Source organism: Panthera uncia, chromosome B4 (assembly GCF_023721935.1).
Source record: "Panthera uncia isolate 11264 chromosome B4, Puncia_PCG_1.0, whole genome shotgun sequence".
NCBI lineage: Eukaryota > Metazoa > Chordata > Mammalia > Carnivora > Felidae > Panthera > Panthera uncia.
Genome location: NC_064809.1, coordinates 16,734,227 through 16,762,216, shown reverse-complemented (window position 1 = coordinate 16,762,216; position 27,990 = coordinate 16,734,227). Strand labels below are relative to the sequence as shown.

Below are 27,990 nucleotides of genomic sequence, written 5' to 3'. Positions count from 1 at the left end.
TATATTGAAAAAAAAATTTCCCAGAGTTGGTATAATATTCAAATCCTTGATTCAGGAGATAACGATGAATTCCAATCAGGATAAGAAAAGGAAAGGAAAAGGAAAAGGGAAAAGGAAGGAAGTGGGAACGTGAAAGGGAAAGAAAAGAGAAAAGAGAAAGAAAAAAAAGAGAGAAAAGAAAAAAGAAAAAAAGGCTCTGTAGCTTGACAGATCGCAAACGACAGATCGCAAACAACAGAACACCAAAGACAGAGAGAGATCTTAGAGCAGCCAGGAAATAAGAGACAGTGTGCACAAAGAGCCGGCAGTTACTCTGAGGACGGACTCAAGAGCAAAAACCTACAAGATGGTAAAATATCATCTTCCAAAAGTGATAGGAACAAATAACTATCAATTTAAGATTATTTTCAAACAATCTATTTTTCATAAATGAGTTTTTTTCCAGACCAAGAGAGAAACTTCTTCATCAAAAATGTTCTCATGAAATAAACTTATAAATGATAAATTTCAGGGCCGCGCCTGGGTGGTTCAGTTAGTTAAGCATCCGACTCTCAATTTCGGCTCAGGTCATGATCTCACAGTTCGTGAGTCAGAGCCCAATTCAGGCTCTGCATTGACAGTGCGGAGCCTCCTTGGGATTCTCTCTCTCTCTGCCCCTCCCCTGATCACTCACTCTCTCTCTCTCTCAAAATAAATGAATACACTTAAAAAAACGATAGGGGCGCCTGGGTGGCTCAGTCGGTTGAGCGTCTTGACTTCAGCTCTGGTCACGATCTTGCGGCTCGTGGGTTTGGGCCCCGTGTTGGGCTCTGTGCTGACGGCTCAGAACCTGGAGCCTGCTTCGCATTCTGTGTCTCCCTCTCTCTCTGCATTCTAACCCACTTGCATTCTGTTTCTGTCTCTCTCAAAAATAAATAAACATTAAAAAAATGATAAATTTCAATGACATCAGAAGGAATCCCTGATACCTGAAAGAAATGGTGAACAAAGTCAGTAGCAAACAAATGAAATATATTTTTTAAAATTTATATATTTTTATAAATAATAATAATATTTAATATATAGGGTTAAAGGCAGATTAAGTGAAATTATTGGCCAAAATATGTCAGAAAGGAGTTATCAGGCTTAAATGTTTTGTCCAAAAGCAGGGGCACTGATTAACTTTAGATCACTTGAAGAATTCTTGCTAAAATTTTGAAGGTATCCACTAAAAAACAATAAACAAACAAACAAAAAAACCCAAAACAGAACTTATCACTTCCAAACTAGTAAAGAGTAAAAACAGATTAAAACAACCAAAAACAAAAAAACAAAACAAACACAAAAGGCAATTCACTCTTTCCAAATGAAAGAAAATGAAACTAAAAAGAAATAAGATGGAAGGTAAAGAAAGAAACCCTGGAACATGCTAGAAGCACAAGACTGCAGTACAAAATAAATACAAATTTGTGTGATCTCAATCAAAGCAAGAATAAACACTGTATTTTAAAATGACAAAAAACTGTCAGACTGAATAAAAAAAATAAATTAAGCTGTGCCCTTTTTAAAATACACAAACCTAATACCCAAGGACAGAGCAAGAAATGCCATCAGTAAGACAACCTGCATGCATTTGGGAATTAAGATATTAATGAATAACTCACAGCTCACGTAAGAAATCAAAATGAAAACCGCACTGAACAATAATGAAATGCCACAAGTCAGTATTTGTGGAATACAAAAATAGAAATGTAAAAAGTGAATACAATTAACAGAGAAGAGGAGGAGAAATAAAGAGCTAAGAACCTGACGTAAATGACCGTGAAAAAAAAAAAAGATGAGAAAATAATAAATTAATGAAAGAGGAGGTAGAGAAAATTACAAACTTTATTTGAAAATCGTAACAAATAGTTGAGTATCCGTGAGAAAGATCAAGTAAAAAATTGACAGGGGGCAAAAAAGATGTAACTATAGATACTACAGACGTTTAAAAAGACAATGCGATTATAAATAAATCTAGGACTAAAGTATCTGAAAATATAGGTGAAAAACAAAAAGAGCAAGGGTAGCTAGAATACCCAAAATGACACTAGGGGAGTGAAGAGCCTTAAGAGTTCTATAATAACCAAAGAATTTGAATCAATTGTTTAAAAATCTTTCTTCCTGGGGCGCCTGGGTGGCTCAGTCGGTTGGGCGTCCGACTTCGGCTCAGGTCATGATCTCACGGCTCATGGGTTTGAGCCCCGTGTCGGGCTGTGTGCTGACAGCTCAGGGCCTGGAGCCTGTTTCGGATTCTGTGTCGCCCTCTCTCTCTGCCCCTCCCCCATTCATGGTCTGTCTCTCTCAAAAATAAATAAACGTCAAAAAATTAAAAAAAAAAAATCTTTCCTCCTGGGGAAGCCTGGGTGGCTCAGTTGGTTAAGCATCCAATTTTGGCTCAGGACATGAACCCAAGGTTCAGGCCCTTGCTGACAAGGAGGAGCCTGCTTGGGATCTTTTCTCTCTGCCTCCTCCTCCTGCGCTCAAGCTCACTTTCTCTCTCTCAAAATGGATGAATTAAGCTTAAAAATAAATAAATAGATAGTCTTTCTACCAAAGAACAAAAAACCACAGGTAAGTTCTAGAAACTCTTCAAGGAGTAAGTAATCAGAACATAACAGAAACTCTTCCAGGGGAAGAAAAAAAAAATCAAAATGAACAAACAAACAATAAAAATTTTATGAGCGTAGCAAAGTTCACTCTTAAGCCACATGGAAACAAAATGGGGAAATTAAAGGCCAGTTTCTGTTAACACCACACATCCAACACCTCCAAAAAAAAAAAAAAAAAAAATTAAAACCTTAGGAAGAAAAATCCAGCCACATATTAAAAAGGATAGAATATTGTGAAAATGTTACTTACCAAGGGTGCAGAGTCAGTTTAATATAGAAAATCTATTAATATGCCACATAAGAAATTTAAAGAAAAAAAATCATATGATCATCTTAAAAGACGTAAAAACAGGCATCTGATAACATTCAAGATCAACACATGATTTTTTAAAAGTAAAATGTTTATTTCTTTTTGAGAGAGAGCACGTGAGTTGGGGAGGGAGAGGGGCAGGGCGGGGGAGGGGGACAGAGGGTCTGAAGCAGGCTCTGAGCTGTCAGCACAAAGGCCAGTGTGGGGCTCAAACTCACAAACCATAAGATCATGACCTGAGCAGAAGCTGGATGCTTAACGGACTGAGCCACCCAGGAGCCCCAATACGTGATTTTTTTTTAAAACCTGGCAAACTAGAAATAGAAGAAAACTTTCTTAACATGATGAAGAATATCTACAGAAAATCACATCCATTATAAATAGCAAAATAAAATAGTTAAAATAAATATATAATAAAAAATAAAAGCATGGTCTTTAAAAATTCAGAGACCAGGACGCCTACTCTAACCATGGATACCCAACACCTGAATGGAAGGTCTAACCAGTGCAGTAAGATGAGAATACACTGAAAAGTTAAAAGGATTGGAGAGGAAGAAATAGAATTTTCACTATTCACATGATATAACTGTCGAGTCTAGGTTTGATAGAAAACTCAAGCATCTACAGAAAATGTATTAGCATTTAATAAGCATTTAGGAAGATTGACACTCGTAAAGATTTTCATACGAAATCAACTGCATTTTCCTATATCAGCAAAGAGAAATTATAACTTGAGAGACAGAAAGTAAGACAGAGGATATAGATATATATATATATATATATATATATATATATATATATATATATATATATATATATATATATATGTAAGATACCAAGGAACACATCTAACAAGTATGAGCATGACCTTTATGGAAAAAATTACAAAATATTCAAGGACTAAATTAATGGAGAGATATTTCATATTCATGGATAAGGTGACTTAAGATTACAACAAAAGCATTTTCTCCCACGTTGACCCACAGATTAAAATATAACCCCAGGGGCGCCGGGGTGCTCAGTTGGTCGAGCATCCAGCTTCGGCTCAGGTCATGATCTTACAGTTTGCGGGTTCGAGTTCCGCACTGGGCTCTTTGCTGACAGCTCAGAGCCTGGAGCCTGCTTCAGATTCTGTGTCTCCCTCTCTCACTGCTCCCTCCCTGTTCATAGGCTGTCTCTCTCTCTCAAAAATAAATAAAGATTAAAAAAAATTTTTTAAATATAACCCCAAATCTCACCTGAGTATGTTAGTGTTTTTGTGTTTTTGTCTGTTTTCAATGTTGTGTGTGTGTGTATGTGTGTGTGTGTGTGATGAACTTCACACTTGTTATCTAAGATTTGTATGAAGGACAAAGGTCTAAGAATAGCCAATTCTTTCCTGAAGAAGACTGTGAGGTTAACAGGTCCAATATTTATTTTAAAGCTATAGTAATTAAGTAGCATAACATTGACACGGAAAAAGAGGCCAAGAAACAGACCTTACTCACACATAAAATATTGATTTCCAAGTGAGCAGGCATTTCAGACCACTGGGGAGACAACAAGCTATTTCTTAAAATTAGATCTCTATCTCACTCCATATACAAAAACCAATTCCAGAGAGATTAAGGAATTAAATATGAAAGACAAAAACTGTAAAACCATTAGAAATAAAGATGGAATTTTTTATAAGCCGAGGGTGGGAAAGAATTTCTTAAACGAGGCTCCAAAGCACAAACAGCAAGAGAAGGGATGGTAAGTCTTGCTTGATTCAAATTAAGACTGCTACAAAAATGTGAGAAGAGCAGCTACAGATTAAAAGCTTTCAGTAATATAGGGGCACCTGGGTGGCTCCATCCGTTAAGTGTCTCCGACTCGTGATTTCAGGTCAAGTTGTGAGCTCGCAGATTGTGAGACAGAGCCCTGCGTCAGGCTCTGGGCTGATAGTGCAGGGCTTGCTTGCCATTTGCTCTCTCTTCCTCTCTCTCTGCCCCTCCCCCACGTGCACAGGAGCTCTCTCTTGCTCCCTCCAAAAAAAAAAAAATAATAATTTTTTTAAAAAGGCAGTTCCTTAAAAGTTTTCAGTAGTAAAAATAATCAACAAGTGGATACATAATATACAAAGTACTCCTACAAATTAATAGGAAAAGACCATTTGATTGAAAATTCATCCAAAGCCAGGCAACAATAAAATAATAAAAACTAAAGGAAAAAAGAAAATTAATCCAAAGCCACGCACGGAAGAAGAAAACAAAGGTCAATAAACATATGCAAAGTGTTCCATTTCCTAAGTAATCATGGAAATGCAAATCATACCACAATGAGATTTTAAATTCTGCACCTGTGCTACATTGGCAATAAATAAATAAATAATAAAATCTGATAATATTAAGTGTTATAGAGAATATGGAACTAAGGAACTCTCCCAGTCTAATGGCAGGAGTATAAATGAAGACAACCACTTTAAAAACTAGATGCTACCATCCGGTAAAAATAAAAACACACATACTTTATTGTTGTTTATGCATATCCCAGAGAAATTTTTGCACAGGTATACCCAGAGACAAGTATAAGACTTTCCACACCGGCACTGCACGTACTAACTCAAATGTCCACTGCCCGTGGGCATTTTTACCATATATGGGTACTAGTGAGCAAATTACTGTGACTAAAGTCAACACGGATGAATGTGCAAACGTACTGTTACACAAAACACGCAAGTTACAAAGGGACATCTTAATAGGATGTCACTTAAATAACTGCTCCAAACACAAAAACGACGCAATAGGTTATAGGGATAGGTTATATGGAATATAAACATACATGGTTCAGAATGAAAAGGAAGAGAGGAGAAACACCAAATTCAGCCTAACAATAATCTCTGAGAGGGAGGACGGCATGTATAAGGACAACAGGGGAGCCTTCAAAGCTATTTGCAATGCTCTCTATCTTTAATCAGGGCCGTGGGTGCACGGGTGCACGAGTTTTCCACCTCTTATAAATAATCTTTTATATGCAGTATTTAATTTACTTTAAAGGTCATCGAGAAGGTGACATCCTACTTCTAATAAACTTCTATTATAGCATAATATATAGTCAACACCTGCAGAAAAATGTTACTATTACTTAACCAATCTTCAATTATGGCATATTTCTCAGTACCCAAGAAGACAAACTCTTTCCAATGATCATGAAGTCATTGAATTGCAGCTTTCTTCTTCAGCTGTATTCCCATATACAAAAGCAAACTGAATGATCTACACATGGGAACACATTAGCCATTTTTATGTCTTATGTTGGAGTCATTTACTTTATGATCTCTCTTCTTCACTAATTATTCCAAAGAAGACAGTGATCAAACTTCAGAAAGACCAAAAATTCTGGAAATACGTTTGTGGAATACACACCAGGTGCATTTTACATATAGACCTCAATGTCTCTAAAAGATAACCCCATTTATAATCTCATCTTTACATAACAGAACAGCTCCTCAGAAGCCGGGCTGGAATGGACTCTTGCCTATGACTGAGAACAACAATTCCTGCTAGTCAGGAATCTGTGCACTTGGTGGGGGCATGCCGTTTTCCTGCAAAGACCACCTCTGTTCAGATGTGGTTCCTACAGTGTGTTCCCTCACCCCACGCCTTATGCAGCAGCATGGGTGAGGGGGGGACCATACTTGACAAAATGTAGTTTCTGAAAAGACTTCCTCAGTTATCTCTACCATAAATATTTTTTTTTATATTTGTTCATTTTGAGAGAGACAGAAAACATGAATAGGGAAGGAGCAGAGAGAGAGGGAAAGGGAGAGAATCCCAAGCATTCTCCACACTGTCAGCATGGAGCCCAATGCAGGGCTCGAACTCATGAACTGTGAGATCATGGCCTGAGCCGAAACCAAGGGTCAGACACTCAACTGCCACCTACGCACTGCACAAACAATTCAATGTTTAATTTTCACCAAAGAAATGCACTAAGTAACCAAAAGTCATTCTGCATATCACTTACTATACTAGAAAGAGAAACAAACTACACATCCCTAAATCCTCTCTCCGAGGCCACATGTCCCCTGTGGGGACAAGATATAACCTCCTAAAAGAGTTAAGTTATAGAAGACACAGATGGCAAAAGGTTTAGAGCTCAATTCACACATTCCCTATCACACTGGCAGCATGTAATTCATTCAATCCACAAATACTTGTTATGCTTCCACAAAGGAATTAAATTGAAAATGTCAACAGGACCATCTTAGTCCAGGTTACTCCCAGTTTACACATTTAGGGAGAAAACAAAGCCCAGTGGGGCAAGAAGGACTGCAAGAAGGTGCAGGAGGGGATGAGGGATGAGGGAGGGTTATTGGGACAGAGGAATAAGCCACGTCAGATCAGAGCTCATTCATGGCTGCTGAATATAGTGAACCTCTCAATGGAACCCTACACCTCTGGGCAGGACCAAGTCCTGCTGTTGGGAACACTTAATATTTCAATTATTTTTCCAAGAAGCCAGAGAAATGGCAGGAAGCTTCTGTCTAATCTGGGGGAAAAGAACAATCAGGCTTCAGGTAGCCTTGATGTTCTGTAACCTGCGGGCAGGCTCCCCTCCAAACAGCCCGTCGTCAGTGTCCAAATCACACAGATAATCTCAGCAAGGATAAACGAGTACATATGCAGGTTATATCTGATGGGAGTTGACACAAGATAGAGCAGCTCAGAAGCTCAAAGGCCAGTGAGCCAACACGGGCACACGGCCAGGGCCAACCACAGAAAAAGTAGCTTCTGCTGTCTGCTAAACTTGAAAGAATCTTTCAGTTGTGTCCATTTTCATACAGGTCATTGAAGAATCCGAAAACAAGACAAAACACTGAAATGGCTAGCCATTGACAACCGTTTTTAACTGGAACACCCTTAACAGCCAGATAGCACATAGAAATATTTAGAGTATCGGATCTTTCCCCAACTTCTGGTTCCACACTAGACTAAACATGATAGCGAAAAGGAAAACTCCACGAAGAGTTTATGTGGTAATTTCAAGCTTCCAGAGCAAAGGCAAACATGTCTCATCCTTCGGACCATATCCCACAGTTCAGGAGGTATCTAACTGGACCACCAACACTGGGTTCTCAACAAAGTTTCTTGTACTTTGTAAACCTTTAGGAACCAGGCATTTGTTCCAAGGTCCCATGAAGACCTGGAAAGAGAAGCCATGCTGCAGGAAGGCTCATGGATTTTATCATATATTCAAAGGCAGTTGTGATCCAGAAGACATAAAGAAACACTATTCAAAAAAAGTAAATCTTTTAAAAAAAGAATTCCACATTGGTAATATTATGATAAACATTTTTCATCCAAGGAAACAGCATACATATTTCAGGGAAATATAAAAAATTATTTCAAGGGTCAAGATTATAAGGTACCCATTTTTGTTTGTTTGTTTTGTTTTGTTTTTCTAACTCAAGTTCACAGTTTTTCTTGGGCTGGAGTTTAACAAGAAGTGACTGACCTTTAACTAAGATCAAAACATTGGACACCCACGTACGCTTTTAGGAAAAAAGAAACATCATTCAAACTCCTCTCTTTCATTATAAGTATGCTGTATTTTACCAAAATCTTGCTTTTTTATTTTACCAAGACATTTAGCAAAAGTGTAAGATAAGAAACAAATGGTTCCTGTGTTGGAAAACTAACATATTTAGGAGAAATTCCGATGAAGGTCATTTTAAGGTCTAAGTTATTAGGACTGTGTTTTTAAATCAATCCTTTTCATCTCTTGTATTTTCTGGAACCCAAATCCCTTTGGATGGAGTCAAACTCAAATGTCAAAGTATACCCTAAACTGAAGACGTCTGTCTGTAGAGGTGAAACACGCATTAGACTCATATTCAACGAACACATTGGTTTTATAGCAAAAGACAAGTGCCAGAGAATACATTTATTAATGTGTTAAGCTTAAATGAACTATTTACGGTTGGGTTATCACCCTTTAGCTGACCTTCGATCACTTGGAGGCTGACTCCATTGCCACATGTGAAATGCCAGCTCAGAGACATCTGGTCAGACGGGCACGAAACACACAGCGGTTCAGAAACCTTAGTGCCCACAGGAGTCGTGAGAACTGACCCGGGCCTCAGTCTGCTCAACTTCTCCCTCTCATTTTATTTCTTTTTTTTTTTTAAGTTTATTTTTTAAATTTATTTTGAGAGAGAGCTAGAAAGCAAGTAGGGGAGGGACAGAAAGAGGGAGACAGAATCCCAAGCAGGCTCCACACCATCAGCGCAGAGCCTGATGTAGGGCTCAAACCCACAAACCGTGAGACCATGACCTAAGCCAAAGTCAAGTGTCGGACGCTTAACTGACTGAGCCATCCAGGCGCCCCTCTCTCTCATTTCAAAGCGAGGACATGAATAAGGTGACATGATGTATTACCATATAGGACATTTAAACGTCCTCTTAGATGGACTTCCTAGAGATCAAGGAGCAAGACTTACTCGTTTCGTATCTTCTAGCATCGTGCTTACCATACATAAGTGTGTTAAACGAATGCATTATTCCTGTAGCATGTGAACATTCTCAGCTAGCCAAATGATTTCCATACTCATTGTGCACATCCATTATAAGACCTATTACATGCTTCAGGCTACTTCAACCCACAGAACTGACCAAGTAGCATATGTCAAAGGTCAGCTTTAATTCTGGGCCAACGTAGGACACTTGAGTTGTCTCGTAAACAAACTTGTAACTTAACTGTCATCCGTAGGGAATATAGGGTGACTCCAACGTCAGATTAAAAGTGGTCTAATAAATAATTCATTCAAGGATGACTCAAGTTCCTTTCAGAGGACAAAAGGGAGAGTTGAGTTGTTTAAGATCCATGGAATGCCGGCGGGGGGGGGGGGGGGGGCCTGGGTGGCTCAGGCGGTTAAGCTTCCGACTGTTGATTTCAGCTCAGGTCACGATCTCCTGGTTTGTGAGATCGAACCCTGTGTCGGGCTCTGCACTGATAGCACGAAGCCTGCTTGGGATTCTCTCTCTCCTTCTCTCTGCCTATCTCTCTCAAATAAATAAACATTAGAAAAAATAATCCCAGGGAATGGAGCCAGAAAGCAAAAAGACCTGAAGACTTGACTGCCTACAGTTTTGCCCACCACCTGCCAAATACTCTTCCTGGCGCAGCCTTGAGAGAGTAGGGAAGCAGAGTGTTAGCCCCAGATCTTCAAGAATGGTCACTTTTTTCCTTTGTAAAGATTTTTTTTTTCTTTTTAAAGCAATGGGCATTATTTCTGCATGTATCAGTAGAGAGAACTATTAGTAGGGAATCACTAGAACATAACCGACAGCTAACTGTGCCCCACATCTTCCTTCCTAAAGACGGGGTTTTGTTTTGCCTTTTTTGTTTTTGCAACTATTTTTTTAATCTTACTTCCTTGTTTACTTTTTTAAGTTATCTCTACACCCAACATGGGGCTTAAACTCATGACCCTGAGATCAAGAGTCAGATGCTGTACCCACTGAGCCAGCCTGGCACCCCAGGGTTTAGTTTTTAAAAAAACAACACTTTTCTAAGCCACACAAATTTCTTCTAAACCATCACTAAGACAGTTTCCTAGTCTTTCTTGACAACATATTCTCAACTCTCTCTAGTCAATTATAACATTTAACTACATTTTTGGCTGCTATGATTTTTAGACTGTTCCTGTTTTTTGGTTTTTTTTTTTTTTTTTTTTGGTAGAACAGACAACACTTTCAAAATCTCTTTTCAAATAGTTTCATTGTAAGTTCAATCTGTTCTCCCTTGGCCTACATAAGCTGTTTCTTCAATATTCTTCTTACAATGTATTTCCTAGATATTATTTTTCCATTTCTTTATAGGAAGATCCTATTCAAATATTTTCAGGCACATTCCATTTAACCAAGAATACAGTATCACACATATGTCTCGAAAGCTCATCCGTTAACAACACAGTAGATTCAAGAATTTTTGCTTAAGTTTGTTTATTTATTTTGAGAGAGAGGGAGAGAGAGAAAGAGAGTAGGGGAGGGGCAGAAAGAGAGGGAGAGAGAGTCCCAATCTGACTCTGCGCTGTCAGCACAGAACCCGACACAAGCTCGATCTCCAGATCATGACCTGAGCCAAAATCAGGAGCTGGACGCCCAACTGACCGTGCCACCCTGCACCCCCATCAAGAAATTCTAACTCAAGATTTTTGTTCACATCATGTTAAAATGTAAACATCATTCCAAATCAGTGGCATAAGGATCATAAAGCAAAACTTACAAAGTGGGAATAAAGATGAATATTTTGTTTGGGAACTCCAATTGTTCTATGTGACGCCACAGCCAAAAACAAAGACAAAAACAACAGAAGTGGTGTTTTTACTCGTAAAACTGTTGTACTAGTTACCTAGTTACCTTTCCTCCTCCTCCTTCTTCTTCTTTTTTTTTTTTTCGCTTTTGTCATTAAAGAAAAAAAAAGGTAGTCCTTTAATCCTTCCAGATCATGAAACAAAAAGGCAACATTAGTACATTCTTGGTTTACATCTTTCCACGAGGTGCTCCCTGACCAGGTGAAAGTACAGAAGAGAATCCTACCAAAAGCCTAGGTTTTTGTCCTCATTCTGCCACTTACGACTTCAGTGACCTTGGGCAAGATCCTTCAATATCACATCAATTTCCTCATTCGTAAAATGGGGTAACTGTATCTGCTTTCCCGCCCTCACTCAGTAGGGGCAAAGGACCAAGCAATGTAAAATACACTGGAAAGCTCAACACTGAGACACTGTACAACACAAGCTTTAATTACTACTTGCTGACAGAAGAGCTTCACAAGACCGTTAAAAAAAATCCAAGATAAAACAAAAAAACCCCAAAACAACAGTACAGCTTTATTCACAATAGCCAAGAGGTGGAAGCCGCCCAAATATCTATTGACAGATGAATGGATAAAGAAAATATGGTATATCTATACAATGGAATGTTATTCAGCTTTAAAAAAAAGAAAAGAAAAGAAAATTCTGTCATATGCTACAACATGGATGAACCTTGAGGACATTATGTTGAGTAAAATAAGCTGGTCACAAAAGGACAAGCACTGTATGATTCCATTGATATGAGCTACCTAGAGTAGCCAAAATCATGGAAATATACAGTTGAATGGTGGCTGACAAGGGCTGGGGGGAGGGGGGATAGGGAGCCGTTGTTTAGGAGGAATACAATTTCAGTTCTGCAAGATGAAAACATTCTACAGACCTGTTCTAGAACAGTGTGAACATAGTTAACACTACTGAAATGTACATTTCAAAATGATGAAGAGGGTTAGTTCAAGGTGAATTGGAAGTAAGTGGGATATAAACAAAATTAAACCAAAATATCAGCCTTTATCGGGCCCCTCGTTTACCAGTCAATCTTGCTAGCCTTAAAAATGCATGTTGTGGGGCGCCTGGGTGGCTCAGTCGGTTGAGCACCTACTCTTGATTTTGGTTCAGGTTGTGATCCCAGGGTCATGAGATTGAGCCCCTGCATCGCACTCTGTGCTAAGCATGGAGACTGCTTTAGATTCTCTCTCTCTCTCTCTCTCTCTCTCTCTCTCTCTGTCCCTGCTCTAATTAAAAAAAAATGCATGGTGCAGGTTAGCAAAGTCTGTGCCCTCAAAGAGACATTCGCCTAACTAACAGTGGAGGAATCTATAATCCCAACTGCCCTCCTTGGGGTCTTCCAGCCCCCCACCCCCACCCACTGCTGCTAGTTTAACACTTAACACATTATTCCCAGTGACACACATGTCTGGCATCATCATTACAACATGCATTTCTTGAGGGAGAAACGGCATCTAACACATCTTTGATTTCCCTTCTTCAGCTCCTAACTCAGCAGCAAAATCACTTATTAAATGTTTGCTAATTGAATACATTCTCCTGTTTCACAGTTTCCAACATCTTTCATTTAGCTGTTGGTGGGGGCAAAACGGAAGAGCAGGGAAAGGATGACTTTAAACGGGGTGTAAAAAGTCTTTGTGTTGTTCCCCATTCAAACTGGGTAGAGAAAACAGAGAAGAATCATGTATTTATGGCTCTGTTTATAACGATACAACAAAGATGTTCAGTTACAGCTCTCTAAGAAAAAAAAAAAAAGCTTGAGCTGCAAAGTTTATAATCCATCCCAAGCCATTTATGGCTCTGAAAGAGCCAGAAGTCTGTATTATGTTAACAGTCCTTATATGGATTCTTGCATAAGACTGTGGTTTTAAATGGGGGCTCTCTAGAACTTCCATGAATAAAACCATAAATACACCGTAAGAGAGTTGAATTAGATAGAATACCAGGTTATCTTCAAAACATGCAACTCTTACCCCTTCTCATAGGTAAATTGCCAAGATAATCGAACCATATGGAAATGCAGAACAATGTGTAATTTCATTCCTAAAATACTCAGATGTTACTCAGAAGAGAAGACATGAGAAGAGCAAGAGAAGACATGAGAGAGTAGCTCTTGGTAACTGAGGCAGGAATCTGTACCAGTGAGATGAAGCACGGAGAACACCTTTACTCTCAAGGGGCTCAAAGTCTAGTTCAGGAGACAGGACATGAGCCTCAATCGTGGGGATGGATGGGACACAATCTGACCAGATGCGATGAGATGCTGTGAAGAAGATGTGAGGGAGTAAATGCCCATCACTTCCTACTCAGGTCTGCAGCCACTGGACCTACTGATCTGCCATACAGCCCTCACCACTGAGCTAGAAACTAATAACTTGAATACAGAGAACAAACTGAGGGTTTCTGGAAGGGAGCTGAGTGGGGGGATGGGTTAAATGGGCAATGGGGCGCGTGGGTGGCTCAGTCGGTTGAGCGTCTGACTTCGGCTCAGGTCATGATCTCGCAGTTGACGAGTTCGAGCCCCACATTGGGCTCTGTGCTGACAGCTCGGAGCCTGGAGCCTGCTTCAGATCCTGCGTCTTCCTCTCTCTCTCTGCCCCTCCCCTGCTCACACTCTGTCTCTGTCTCTCAAAAAATAAATAAACGTTAAAAATTTTTTGAAAAAAAAAAACGGGCGATGGGCATTAAGGAGGACACTTGCTGGGATGAGCACTCAGTGTGTATGCAAGTGATGAATCATTGGGCTCTACTCGTGAAACTGATACTACACTGCATGTTAACTAACATAAATTTAAATAAATTCTGAATGCAGTAGTCACCAAACAGCGTATGGTGACCTGACGCAACTCAAGAGAAATGGCAAGAGCGGTTTCGTAACTTCTAATACAAACTCCCCACTGGACACTGGGCTGGATGGCAGGCGCCATGTGTACCTCGTCTGTGCCCAACCCAGACCCGACTGGGAACCCTGGGCGTGGCACGCACCAGCCCACGCGATTGTCACTGGAGTTACAAATAAGCTTCACACGGAACTTAGCAAAAGGTCCGGCGGCCAGTCCACGGCAGAGATGGAATGCGAATCCAGGTTTCTCTGAGTTGACAGGATGCGACAGAGACCACGAGACCCGAGGCACCCGAAATACTTCCTATCTGACACTTTATGTTAAAGATTTGCCATCCGGGCACTAAGGCTTCACTTAGGAGGACGAAGCTCACATTGACAGAGGTTGGAAAGCTCAGAGAAGAGAGGGTTTGAGAGAAAAAATGGGAGCGCCATTTTACATGGGGGTGGCGGGGCAGAACTGATAGGGACACCAAAGAGAAGACGGCGTGACATTACTAACGCTAGGGAGAGAGGCTGGGGCAGAGCTGCGGACAAAAAGTGGAAGCCGTGGGAAGTACAAGACAGTGAGTGGAAGGTAGCCACGGTTTAAAACTCGGTGTCGAGGTGAAGCTCTATATTCAGAGTAAGACATACATGGGAGTCCCACTATGTCACATGAATGGAACGAGCTGCTCTGGCTGAATCCCAAAGGAGTGCACAGAACACATCGCAGGGCACCCCTTTGCCCGTGCAGCAGCTCCTGAGGAGCCCATCAGTGGGAAAACCAAGGGCACGCCAGAAGGTCAAGGTCTGAGCATGTGGCTGGACGGACTTCCATACTTCAGGGGAGGGAACAAAAAGCAGCAGCCCAAGAGGCTGAAAAGGATCAACCAGAGAGGTAGCAGAAATAGACTTGTGTCACAGTCAAAAGCTAAAAGACGACGGTGATACGGCGGGGGGGGACAAGGGAGGCTTCCAGAGAAGTCAAGGGTACACGGAAGAAAAAGTCAACTGGCTTGATTAGAAAGTCCCAGGAGATTTTCTGTCACTATCAGTGGAAAGACAAGAGACAGAAATGAGTTTCAAAGAGGTGGGGAAGAAGGAAAAGAAATGGAAACAGGGGGGGTGAAACCTGGTGAAATTAAGGTTGGCACTAACAGGAATGGAGAGATGGGATGTGAGGGAAGATGGATGTTTATTTTATTTTATTTTATTTTATTTTATTTTATTTTATTTTGAGAGAGAGGGCACAAGTGAGCAAGGGGCAGAGAAACAGAGAGGGAGGGAGAGAGAGAGGGAGGCAGAGAGAGAAGCAAGGCTCACCTGAATTGGGGCTCGTGCTCATCCAATGTGGAACTCGAACTCATGAACTGTGAGATCATGACCTGAGCTGAAGTCAGATGCTTAATGATTGAGCCACCCAGGTGCCTGGCAGTTGTTTGTTTTAAAAGGTGTGGAAAGGGGCGCCTGGGTGGCTCACTTGGTTGAGCCTCTGACTCTTGGTTTCGGCTCAGGTCATGATCTCATGGTCGTGAGATTGAGCCCCACATTGGGCTCTATGATGAGCATGGGACCTGCTTAGGATATTCTCTCCCTCTCTCTCTCTGCCCCTCCCCCTCTTGTGCACAAGTGCTCTCCCTCTCTCTCAAGATAAATAAACATTTAAAAAAAAAAAAAAGGTATGGAGAGATTTCTTTTTCCAAGACGGGAAGGGAGACAAAATGGCAGGGCAGGCTCTTCACAGAAAATGACCACATGAGGGGGCGCGTACGCGGCTCAGTTGATTAAGCATCCGACTCTTGATCTCGCCTCTCACACTTCGTGGGTTCAGGCCCCGCAACGGGCTCTGCGCAGGGGCCAAGGAGACTGCCTGGGGTTCTCTCTCCCTCTCTCTCTGCCCCTCCCCTGCTCAGGTTCTCCCTCCCTCTCTCTCTCAAGATAAACACATGAATTTAAAAAAAAAGAAAGAAAAGAAAAGAAAATGGCCACAACAATTCACCAGCTGGATCCATGTCCTTAGTAGTTCCCTTGCACACTGATTCTGAGCTTAGTTACATGGCTTGCTTTCACCAACAGGACCCTAGCAAACAGGACTCGAGAAGAGACACGAATATCGCCCACTGGGACTTGGTGTCTCTTGGTGTGCTTGTAACCCTCAAGCAAGCATGAGACAGAGCTAACCAGCCTGCTGAGGGATGAGAGACCATCTAGAAAAGAAGGAGACCCCCACACGGACAGCGGTCAACCTGAAGACACATGCAGGAGGCCCTCCCAGTCGCCTGGTCACCAGCCAACCTGTCAGCTGGCCGGTGATCACACAGAAGAGAATGGGGCCCAAGTAAAACTGGTGGTGACTTTAAGCTACTGAGAGCAGTTTGTTCCATGGCAAAAGCCAACTGGGAGAACACGGGAGGATTTTTCTGACATAAAGGGCTGTCCAGGAACCAATTCTATACGTACTTCGTGATCCTAACTGCTCAAAAGTACTTCAAAATGCTCTCAAGACACACAGCTTTGCTTTCCCTTTCGTGTCTTTCAAATCGGCTACCATGAGCAGTAATCCTGCAGGAAATGTTGTCATTGCTGTTATTACTATTGTCGTTGTCACCTACCATTGGAGATGGGCAGAATTACAGCACCAGGGTACAGGGCCACACCCATCCAGTCACACTTACGAGTTAATGGAGAAGCCTGAAATGGGGTCAGGGGCTCACATGCACTTTTTGATTTCTTACAGGTAGAAAAAAAAGGCAATGTAAGCCAACGTGTATTGGGACAATAAACTAGCCCACGCTGCTGGAGATTGGACATAGTTAGCCAGTTAACTAGCTTTGTTTGGAAGGTGACTGCTACGAGCAAAGGAGAGTTGACAATTTTTCAATGCAAAAATTAAAAGACGGCATTGAGATCAGTGATGGGAAAACAATTTTAGCCTCAAATACTTTCCTAAGAAAGTCTGCCATATTTTTGTTTCCTATGAGGAGATCTCTCTGCTGGATTTTCACCAATTAACCATGTCCCCCCCCCCCCCCCGCCTCCAGGAGTACCTTTCTAGTCTAATACCTGTCACGTGTTCTTTGGATTCTCTCCATCAGTCTATCCTGTAGGTTTAAGAAAGTATGCAATATAGGCAAATGCATAGACTTCTCTCCTACTTCCCACAGAATTTACTCAATCAGACACATTTTTAAGAATATTTTCAGGGTACTTGGGTGGCTCAGTTGGTTAAGCGTCTGACTCTTGGTTTCGGCTCGGGTCATGATCTCACAGTTACATGGGTTCAAGCCCCACGTGGGGCTCTGTGCTGGCAGTGTGGAGCCTGCTTGGAACTCTCTCTCCCTCTTTCTCTCTGCCCTTCCTCCACTCACGTGGTCTCTCTCTCGCTCTCAAAATTAATAAATACCACTAAAAAATGTTTAATATTTTTGAAATTGAAAGGTCATCTTCAGGTTGAAGGTGAATAAACACAGTCATGTTTCTTCTTTCTTCTGAAAAGGCTAGTTCGGGGAATATTTCCAATTGGGTCCGATTCTCCCAATGCCTAAGGCATTTACAGACTAAGGCAATATGAGAAACACTTTTTCTCTTTTATATAAAGTATGTTTACTGATGAATATGAGGGAATAAAACATGGTCAAATGAACATATGCTTCTTCCTAAAAATATTTTTTTTCGAGAAAGTATAAATCTGCAGATAGAACAGGAAATCAGAGTTGACGAAAATGCAGACTAGAGAAAAGGATCGTGGTAGGGAGCCTGGGCAGTCCCTGGGGCTTCCAACTCTTGATTTTGGCTCAGGTCATGATCCCAGGGTCCTGGGATGGAACCCGTGTTGGATTCCGTGCTGAGCATGGAGCCTGCTTAAGATTCTCTCTGTCTCAGGGTGCCTGAGTGGCTCAGCTGATGGAACATCTGCTCAGGTCATGATCTCACAGATGGTGGGTTCGAGCCCCGCATCAGGCTCTGTGCTGACAGCTCGGAGCCTGGAGCCTGCTTCCCATTCTGTGTCTCCCTCTCTCTGCCCTTCCCCCACTCACAGTCTGTCTCTCAAAAATGAATAAATGTTTAAACAAATTGAAAAAAACAGACTGTGTCTCTGTCTCTCTCTCTCCCTCTGCCCCTCTCCCCTGCTTGTATGCAGGCTCTCTAAAATAAAAAAAAGAAAAAAAATGATAGTGGCAATTAACAAAGTGGAGACAGAACATAAAACACCAAAAGGCTAGAGACTCCGGGCTAGGAACACGGACCAGACGGAATGAAAGGCACTCCCTCCCCTCTACACCTACAAAATATCAACAAAAACCATTGCCATTGCACTTAGAGCTTCCAGGGAGCTTTACAAGGTCTTGCTCTTAATTATGTATAGACCGTCAAAAAGCAAATCTTGGAAGAAAGTCTCCAGTATGTAAAAAATAATACCAAATTTTAAAAGTCTGAAGGGCACTGACATATAGAAAAATTAAAATTAATAGCATATGGGATATAAGAGAAAATCTTACAGCCATGGGGTAAGAACAGCCAACTATAAAAAGGGAGCGGAGAAGAAACCTCTTGGGAATTAGAAATGTTCAACTACAAAAACCTCAGTAGATGGGTTTGAAGATAAGTGGTGAAAGACTCAGTAAAACCAAAAGACTGGGAGACAGAGGGGAAAAAAAAATCAGAAGAAAGGTCCAGTCAAACATCTGACAAACTAGAGAACACGAAAAAGAAGAATATACAGTGGAAAAAATGACCACATAAAAATTGGTCGCTTCCCGGAACTGAAGTGACAAGTCCTTCACAAAGAACATTCATAGGAGAAGCTGGGTGTGATCAACGAAAGCCACGCCAATGCAAAATCTCCAAATACCAAAGGCCGATCAGTTCTATGTATTGCAGAAAATTAAAAAAACAAAACCCTCAAAACCCAAATGACACCGGTGAGCATATCAAACGTGCTGGAAGGCAGAAACAACAAACTAAGGTCTTCAAAATTCCCAAAAGAGAAGATTCATCATACCTGAATATTATACCTCACTGAACTATTAATTCAATGTGAGGCTAGAATAAAGACGTTTTCAGGTTGGCAAGATGTCAAAAAAGTGAAGCTTCTCTGTGGCTCTACATCCCGTGTAGTCACCAACTGTGCCCCGTACAATTTCCTTAATAAGTAGACATTCACTGTTGAGAGAACAGTCAACTTAAAATTTCATGTTAATCCATTCTGCTGAGAATACTGCACTGAACCTGTTTCGTCTCTGTTCCAGTCCTTTCCACATCCAGACTTCCTAACTCAGAGTATCTGCATATACAGCAGAAGGGATCAGCTCTGGGGAGTAAGGGGGACAAGAAAAAAGTTATTCTTTCACTTTAAAAAGATGGTCATGTGACCCAGGAACTTCACTCCCAGATATATATGTACAAGAAACAAAAACATATGTTCGTGCAAAAAACTTGTAGGTGAATGATCACAATAGCATTATCCACAAGAGCGAAAAGTGGAAACAACCCAGATGTCCACCAGTGATAAATGGGTAAATAAAATGTAATATACACATACAATGAATGGAATATTACTGGGCAATAAAAAGGAATGAGGTACGGACACACGATATAGCATGATGAACACTGAAGACATTACCGAGGCACCTGGTGGCTCAGTCAGTTGGGCATCCAACTTAAGCTCAGGTCATCGTCATCTCACGGTTCGTGAGTTCGAGCCCTACATCAGGCTCGCTGCTGTAAGAACCTAGCCTGCTTAGATCCTCAGTCTCCCTGTCTCTCTGCCCCTCCCCCATTTGGCGCTCTCAAAAATAAACATTAAAAAAAGAAAGGAAGAAAACATCACTAAGCGAAGGTAGTCAGTCACAACAGATAGCCTACTTCATGATTCCATTTATATGCAACACCCAGATTCACAGATCAAGAGTCACCAAGTTGGATAGTAGTTGCCCAAGGCTGAGGGAGTTGGAGAGACAGAGTAGGGAGTGCTAACTTAGAACACGGGATTTCTTTTTAACTTTTTTTTAATGTTTATTTATTTTTGAGAGAGAGAGAGAGACAGAGCATGAACGGGGGAGGGTCAGAGAGAGGGAGACACAGAATCCGAACCAGGCTCCAGGCTCTGAGCTGTCAGCACAGAGCCCGACGCGGGGCTCGAACTCACGGACCGCGAGATCATGACCTGAGCCGAAGTCGGCCGCTTAACCGACGGAGCCACCCAGGCGCCCCAGAACACGGAATTTCTTTAAGGAGCAGTGAATATCTAAAATCGATTGTGATGATGGTTGCACACCTCTGTGCACAAACTAAAACCCACCGAATTGTAGACTTCAGATGAGCGAATTACACCTCAATAAAGCTGTCTTTTCAAAAAGATCAGCATGAGAATAAAGGCAAAAATCAAAGGGCACCAGCTTCAATAAGGCAAGACTTGCAAAGCAGGATAAAAACCGAAAAGGACTGAAACATGCATTTAGGAGGAAAACCCCAAGCTACAAACACAAGGTCATGTCAGCTGATTTTTCTGTGCCTCAAAATTAATACATAATTTGTTCACTGTAGAGTTTACTATTTTAAGAGAAACCATAGCAAAGTAGGAGGGAAAAGTACTGACTTTCACTGGAAGCACAGAGTGCCTGGTTATAGAAACTTTTATAGGTCACTTAATTTCAAAAGGCAGCGTCTCTCATTTCTCGTACTTGGCAATCACCTTATTTTATAGACCTGCTCTTAAAGGCAATTAAGGATCATGTAGTTCATATTTAAAGAGGGCCAGGATCTGAAATACTGCTGAGGTTTATTCCAGACATTTGCACAGCCTTACTGCATGTGATCTGCGGGAGCAGTGAGATACAGCACCCACTGAGAAAGTCTTCCCGTTTGAGAGAGAGATGCTATGATGGTTACAACAGAAATGTGCAAAGCTTTCGATTCTTCCAGAATGGATGTGCAATGTGTTTTCAACTATCTAAAATTAAATGATGAATTCATGTATTTTTAAGCTTGAAGGCTTCATTTTACAGAAGGGCCCACAGGGGCACCTGGGTGGCTCAGTCCGTTAAACATCCGACTCTTGATTTCGGCTCAGGTCTTGACCCCATGGTCCGTGAGTTCGAGCCCAGCGCGGGGCTCGTTGTTGACAGTCCAGAGCCGGCTTAGGATTCTCTCTCTCTCTCTCTCTCTCTCTCTCTCTCTCTCTCTCTCTCTGCCCCTCTGCTGCTCGCGTGTACCTGTGCATGAGCTCTTTCTCTCAAAATAAACTTAAAAATTAAATGACTACATAAAAAATATAAAAGGGCTGGAAAAGTCGTACTGACATAAAGGAAGGGACAGTGAAAGGGGAACAGATAAACATAAGCTAATGAATAAGGCCTCTCCCATCCCTGTTCCTCATCCATTCTTCAGGAATAAACCAGACTTACCGAACCATGATTTTCACATAAAGTACACTTAAATCCTAGTCCTTCCATGTTCTTTCAGAACATACTCCTATTCTTCCTCATCCTAGTGTCTCACTCGTTTGAATACATCAAAGGTTCAAGATATTGACCGAATTTTAAGGAAGAAACATGGATGGAAATAAACTTTCATTAAACACAGGAAACAGTCTTTCAACTGTTTTGCCTTTGTTTTAAATTCCTTTCATTTTCCTCTCATCTTCTAAGTCATTCGCAACAATCAACTTTTTAGTCTGTATGACAAGTAACTTGAACCTGGTTTGGTCTGGGATGAACATTTTGGTCCAGGCTGGTTAAAAGATAAATTTAACAGTTCTACGCAGCTGTATCACATAATGGAATACTTAAAAAAAAAATTTTTTTTTTAACATTTATTATTATTGAGAGACAGAGAGAGACAGAGAATGAGCAGGGGAGGGGCCAAGAGATGGGGAGACACAGAATCCGAAGCAGGCTCCAGGCTCTAAGCTGTCAGCACAGAGCCTGACCTGGGGCTCGAACTCACGGACCGTGAGATCATGACCTGAGCAGAAGCCGATCGCTTAACTGACAGAGCCACCCAGGCTCCCCTAATGGAGGGCTTCGGAAACACAGTCATGGACAAAAACGCCCCAAGCATGTAACTGAAGACTTTAAAAACCAAACCTACAAGACACAGGGTTGTATGCTGATGTGACACTAATCTGGAAAACCGTTTAATTTTGGTATGTGAAAATCACATGAATAAATTAGTGCAAATACAACACTCTTATTTCTGGAACACAAACTGTTATTCCCCGCCTCCCCCCTCCCCCAAGACTTTTCTTTGTACCCTGGTGCAAAATATAGAATAAAGAATTCAGATTCTCAAACTCAACATATATTAGCTACATGGCAAACTTGTGGCAATTAACTTTGCTAGCCATACATTCACTGTTTAATCTTCTCCAGTACTTAATTATATATATATATATATATATATGCATATAAGATATATATACACATATATATATATAAGTATATATATATATGTATGTATGTAAGAAATTTCACAAGAGATCTACCCTACCTTTTAACCTATGAGGTGCAAAGTACAGGACTGATAACTCCGGGCACAATGTCATACAACAGATCTCTGGAATTATTCATCTTGGGGCACCTGGGTGGCTCAGTCGGTCGAGCGTCCGACTTCAGCTCAGGTCATGATCTCGTGGTTTGTGAGTTTGAGCCCCACATCAGGCTCTGTGCTGACAGCTCAGAGCCCGGAACTCGCTTCGGATTCTGCGTCTCCCTCTCTCTCTGCCCACCCTCGCCCCCCACCCCCCAACTCATACTGTGTCTCTCTCTCCTTCAAAAAAATAAACATTAAGAAAAAATTTAGAATTTATTCATCTTGCCTAATTGCAGCTTTAGGTCTGTTGGTTAGCAACTGCCCACTTCCTCCTCCCAGCCCCTGGCAACCATCATTCTAGGCTCTGCTCCTGGGAGTCGGGCTTTAGATGCCTCGTGTAAGCAGAGCCACCCAGGGCTCGCCGTTCTGTGACTGGCTCATTTCACTTGGCCTGATGTCCTCCAAGTTCACCTGTACTGCGGCATCATCAGGTTTTAAACGGTGAAGTCTGGTTGAGCAGAAGAGCCGACAGCAAACCAGGCCCACGCCTTGCTTCATCAGCAACCTGTTCCTGCTGTGCAGGACCCGTCTTGCGGTCAAGATGGTGTCAGATCTGGAAATGACCTCCCTGCCAGCTGAGGTGAGAACACCGTTTTGATGTATGGAAAGACTGCTTTTTAAAAGTCAAGGCCTCCTGGCAGTTGCTCTGTAAACGACTATGGCAGCTGTGCGAGAGGCCATGAATATTACATAAGGACCGTCCGTGCATTCCAGCCAGAATCTCCAAGCCACAATTCCCATAGCAACACACGGAGATTTTACTCCTCTCAGAGATGAAGCAGCCAGCCAAAGTGCCTCGTGCCACCCTTGATTGTTTTTTTAGCAAGATCAACACAGTACCTAATTCTTTTTGGCAAAGCAATTTTTTTTCAAAAAAAAAAAAAAAAAAAAAAAAAAAAAAACCCAAAACCAAACCCAAAAAGGAACGACTGCGTGAAAGGTGTTCATTTAAAAGTTACCAAGTGTCACACAAGCCAAGATACCGTAACTTTGAACAACAATCTATGCTTTAGAAATTGCTGGCATTTGAATGGCTCCACGGGAAAAAAGATTTCAAATCATTGCCATGCGTGAAATGAAATGCACCATCCTCGTGGCTAAATACTGTACTTACAGATTTTATATCTGATTTCCAGTTCCCCTTTCCACATATACACACTTTGTTATTAGAATGGAGGAGAACATGTTCCAAAGGAAGGAACACGTTGAACCCATAAAATCCTTTATTGCTTTATTTTTGAAAAGCAGAATGCAATCCCTTTGTTAAATATAAGAAAATGTTATCACAAAACACCTATGCAGTAAAATTTGGGGAAAAGACCATTCCAGTCTAAGAAAATATACAATTGCCCTGAGGAAAGTGCTTTTCCTGAACAGAGAAATGGTTTACCGAAATAATGAAGTTACAATCACTTTGTGATTAGAAGCAGGTTTTCCTCTTTGTAGATTTGGGGATCCTTTTTTGAGTGCCTCCATCAACTATCCGCCCACAGAAACAAGTTGCTTCGATTACAACACAACGGAAAAGCCAAGGCCACTCTCATACATCACACTTCCTTTTCCTATCAAGGAAATCAATCCAACACACTCCATTTCTGGTACTTCTTGAAAACCAATGAAGTGCCGTAAAAGACCAACCATCGGCTTCGAACGAAACTTCCACAGGTGGCCCATCACAGACCCAGCACAAGCGGCCAAGAAAGAGCTTGGCAAGGGAGAAATGGTTTTACCTTTGCTTTTTCCAGCTGGGCCTGGGCCTGTCGCTCTGCTTCCCTGCGTACCGCCTCCCGATCTTCCTCCAAAGAAACATCTGAGTCGGACGGACGGCTGGTGTAGGAGTCTGCCGAACCCTTGAGAGAGAAATTTGCATTTTAAAATAGATTCCATCTATGATGTTTGCATTGGAAAAGTCTCATTGACACAGCAGTTAGCTTCCTAGATGATGCCATACATTCCTGAAAAGAGGAAAAAAGAATCCATTTTGTGGCAAACCATCGAGAAAAATCATGCTCTGGTTTGCAGACCGTTCCCTCGGTGAGCTGTGCCTACCAAGTGACCATTCCTTCCCAAGTCTTATGTTCCGATTACTCTCCTTTCTGGAAGCCAGAGCAAGTCCCTTTATAATTAAACCAGCTCCGTGGTGCAGTGCCCGGCTGAAGGGCATAGAGGGGTTTCAAGGATGGCTTCGAGAACATTCTACACACTAAAGCAAGTATTTGCAAGTAGAAAGAAGCTACGTCTAATAAAAAAAAAAAAAAAAAACCCATAAAAGAAACTCCTAACCAGTCATAAACTTGAATTCTCCAAAATGTCACTACCGGGAGATGATGACTCCCACGGTAATCTTAAGCATCCTTTTGTACCTTTTCATTCACCTGATACCTTCACGGACAAAACTGTAAGGCAACAGCAGCCAGCTTCACTCAATCTTTAAGCAACACGTTTTCCAATCGCTTTAAATAGACGTTTGATAAAAGCTGCCTAAAGAAAACACCTGCCCGGGATGGCTTCTACGGCAATAAATCACAACACGGGCAAGGGAGCTCGGAAAATTATAGGACTCTCCCTCGCTCCCTGTCTTGCAATCAGGATCATATTACTAAATCACAGGAGCCCCTGCCAGCACTCACTGTAACAACAGCAGAAGCAACGACAATATAGAATCTCCCCCAGACGAAAGCCCTTGAGCTTACACAGATATCCGAATTCTTCAGCCTTCCTCCCTTGGCTCTTTTCAGAAGCCTGATCCAGGTGGCCTTCATTAGCCAGACAGCGCCTTTCTCATCCGCAGCTGCAGCCCCGGGCACGGATCCTCAGTGCGCGCTGAGCCCTGGAGAGCCCCTGCTCCTTTCCTATCCATGCTCTGGGCAAGCCCCTCTTCTCCGTCCCTTCCTGCCACCGGGGCTTTCACTCCCTACCCCGGAGGACTCCAATCCAAGGAGATGCTTATTTTCCCATTCCAGGGAGGGGAAAACAAACACTCGAGTGCCTTATACTGCTTTAAAAATAAAGAACACTTCAAGTGCATTCAAAGACAGGCATCAACTCGTTCTAAACTTAATGCATCTTATTACTCTAAATATTCTCCTCTTTGCGCTTGGGTTGCTACAGGAAATTAGTTGTAAGAGAACCTTTTTTAAAAAAACCCATTGCAAAACGTATGCAGTGACATTTGCAAGTGCAAAGTTCAAGCCTTATCTTCAGAGATCTGGAGGGGGAGGGCGGAGGAGGCACTCACTGCACTGGGCATGCTCCATATGTAGCCTTTTTACGCAGATGCCTACATCACACTGTTAGTCTATGTCAAATTGCCATTTTGCATCCGAAGTGTAAACAGCTGGAGAGGGCTTTTCGGTTCTATAGTAACAGGCACATGGTATGTTTGTCATGTTTCTGCTTCAGTTGAAACAGCCTCTCAAAGACAAAGCATGCAATCTTTTCATTTAATGAGCCCTTTCCATTACCCTGCTACACAAAGTATATCCTATGCCATAAGACAATTCAAAGATAAGCAATATCACGCAGGCATCATTGGACAGTGGAAAGCGATGAATGGTGCTCATCAATCATAACATCAAACTGCCCTTGATTGCTGGTGACTTCCCAAACAAGATGCAGGAGACAGATCTCCCCCTTTAATTAGGACATGAAAGTAATCACAGCTCTAAGCAATGAGTTTAACCGAGCTCAAAATGACTTTGAACTGCTTCTCCAGCTGAGAAACTACCGTTTGAAATAAAGTCCCTAGAAGAAACAACAGTATGAACTGTCAGAACAACAATTATGAAGAAATTGCAAAGTGCAGTTGATTTATTAGCTCGAGTTAAGATTTACAGAATAGCTGAGTCCAAACTCTTTTTATAAATAGGGTGATTGAAGCTCGAGAAGAAAAGATACTTATTAATTTCCTCTACCAATGAGATTACATTTCTTCTTTACGAAGAAATACACACTTCTAGATGGCTTGGTAAACATAAAATTCAAACACTGCATTCCAAACTACATTTTTGTTTGTGTGGTAGGGAAGGGGATTATTTTGTAAAGTGTCATGCAAATGAAAGACAGGTGGTTTTATTTTTACTTTTTTATGAATTTTTAAAGTATTTATTTTTGAGAAAGAGTGAGAGCACGCGCGAGAGAGACAGTGTACGAGCAGGGGAGGGGCAGAGAGAGAGAGAGGGAGACAGACAGACAGACAGAATCCAAGCAGGCTCCAGGCTCTGAGTTGTCAGCACAGAGCCCAACACGGGCTCGAACTCATGAACTGTGAGATCATGCCCCGGGCTGAAGTCTGACCTTTAACCAACTGAGCCGCCCAGGTGCCCCATGACAGGAGGTTTTAAAATCTTTGCTACTTTTTTCTCTTCCTTCATTTCATCTCTTTCTCCCTTCTTTTGTGGGCTAAGACCAATCTTCATGCCTTAAATGCTAGAAAATACAGAATAGAGGCTTTAGAATAAGTTATAGATTGAATACACCCCAACTGTGTTATCCATAAATCAATAAACGGGTTATTTATATTCTTACGAAGTGAATGTAAAATGCATGGGAGATATAAAATGCATTGCAATTTCTAATTCCAGTAAAATTCACAAGGGAGAAATGAAATTTTCTCCATCCACACACGTTAGGGGGATTCCTCATCTTCCCAGAGGGTTTCTCATGGCGAGTGTAGCACAGTAGAAAATTACCCGGAAGCACAGCTTTATCCCACAAAAGGCTTCAGGCCCCATTGTCACAAATGTTAGCATTTTAAACCCAATCACCCTGCAGAAGGTTCCATTTACAACACAGTGAAGATACAAAGTTTCGGTCATTAGTTAGCCCCATAAGGAGAGTAAGAGCATAACACACACATAACTGTGCACTATCCTGTTCCCTTTTGAACAAAATATGATTTAAAAAGTCCTTTGCTAATAATCAGATGTAGCTTTTAATTGCACAGTCATGTTGAGACCTGTTTCCAGGTTTAAATAATCAAGCAGTTAAAAAAAACAAACAAAAAACCTCTACAGTGACTTCTGGCAATGATCTTTTGAATACTGCAATAATAAATTAACTTTTGACTATGTTACAATGTAAGATGTGACTCCCAAATGATGTTTAGTGAGGTTGATAGAAGGGGCCACCATACTTTCTTTCCTTGGATCTGTAGTAGTAGCAGAAAAATGGCAACAAAATATTTTCATTATAGAAGTTACATGTACCCATTGCAGAGACGCACAAATAAAGGTCACTTTAAATTCTCCCACCCAAAGATAACCACTATTAAATAATAGCATGTTTT

At 41.5% G+C, this 27,990-nt stretch overlaps 1 protein-coding gene across 6 annotated transcripts in view; it reads right to left on the bottom strand.

Moving 5' to 3' along the window:
• CACNB2 (calcium voltage-gated channel auxiliary subunit beta 2) overlaps nt 1-27,990 on the bottom strand; it is a 383,493-nt gene that overhangs the window by 104,272 nt on the left and 251,231 nt on the right. For 5 of the 6 annotated variants that reach the window (XM_049626865.1, XM_049626866.1, XM_049626867.1 and 2 more), the window contains one exon: nt 24,434-24,553. In XM_049626865.1, the coding sequence (XP_049482822.1) occupies nt 24,434-24,553 (120 nt within the window). Of the gene's footprint in view, nt 1-24,433; nt 24,554-25,396; nt 27,472-27,990 lie in introns of those variants that run through there. The other variant, XM_049626869.1, reaches the window with a different exon arrangement.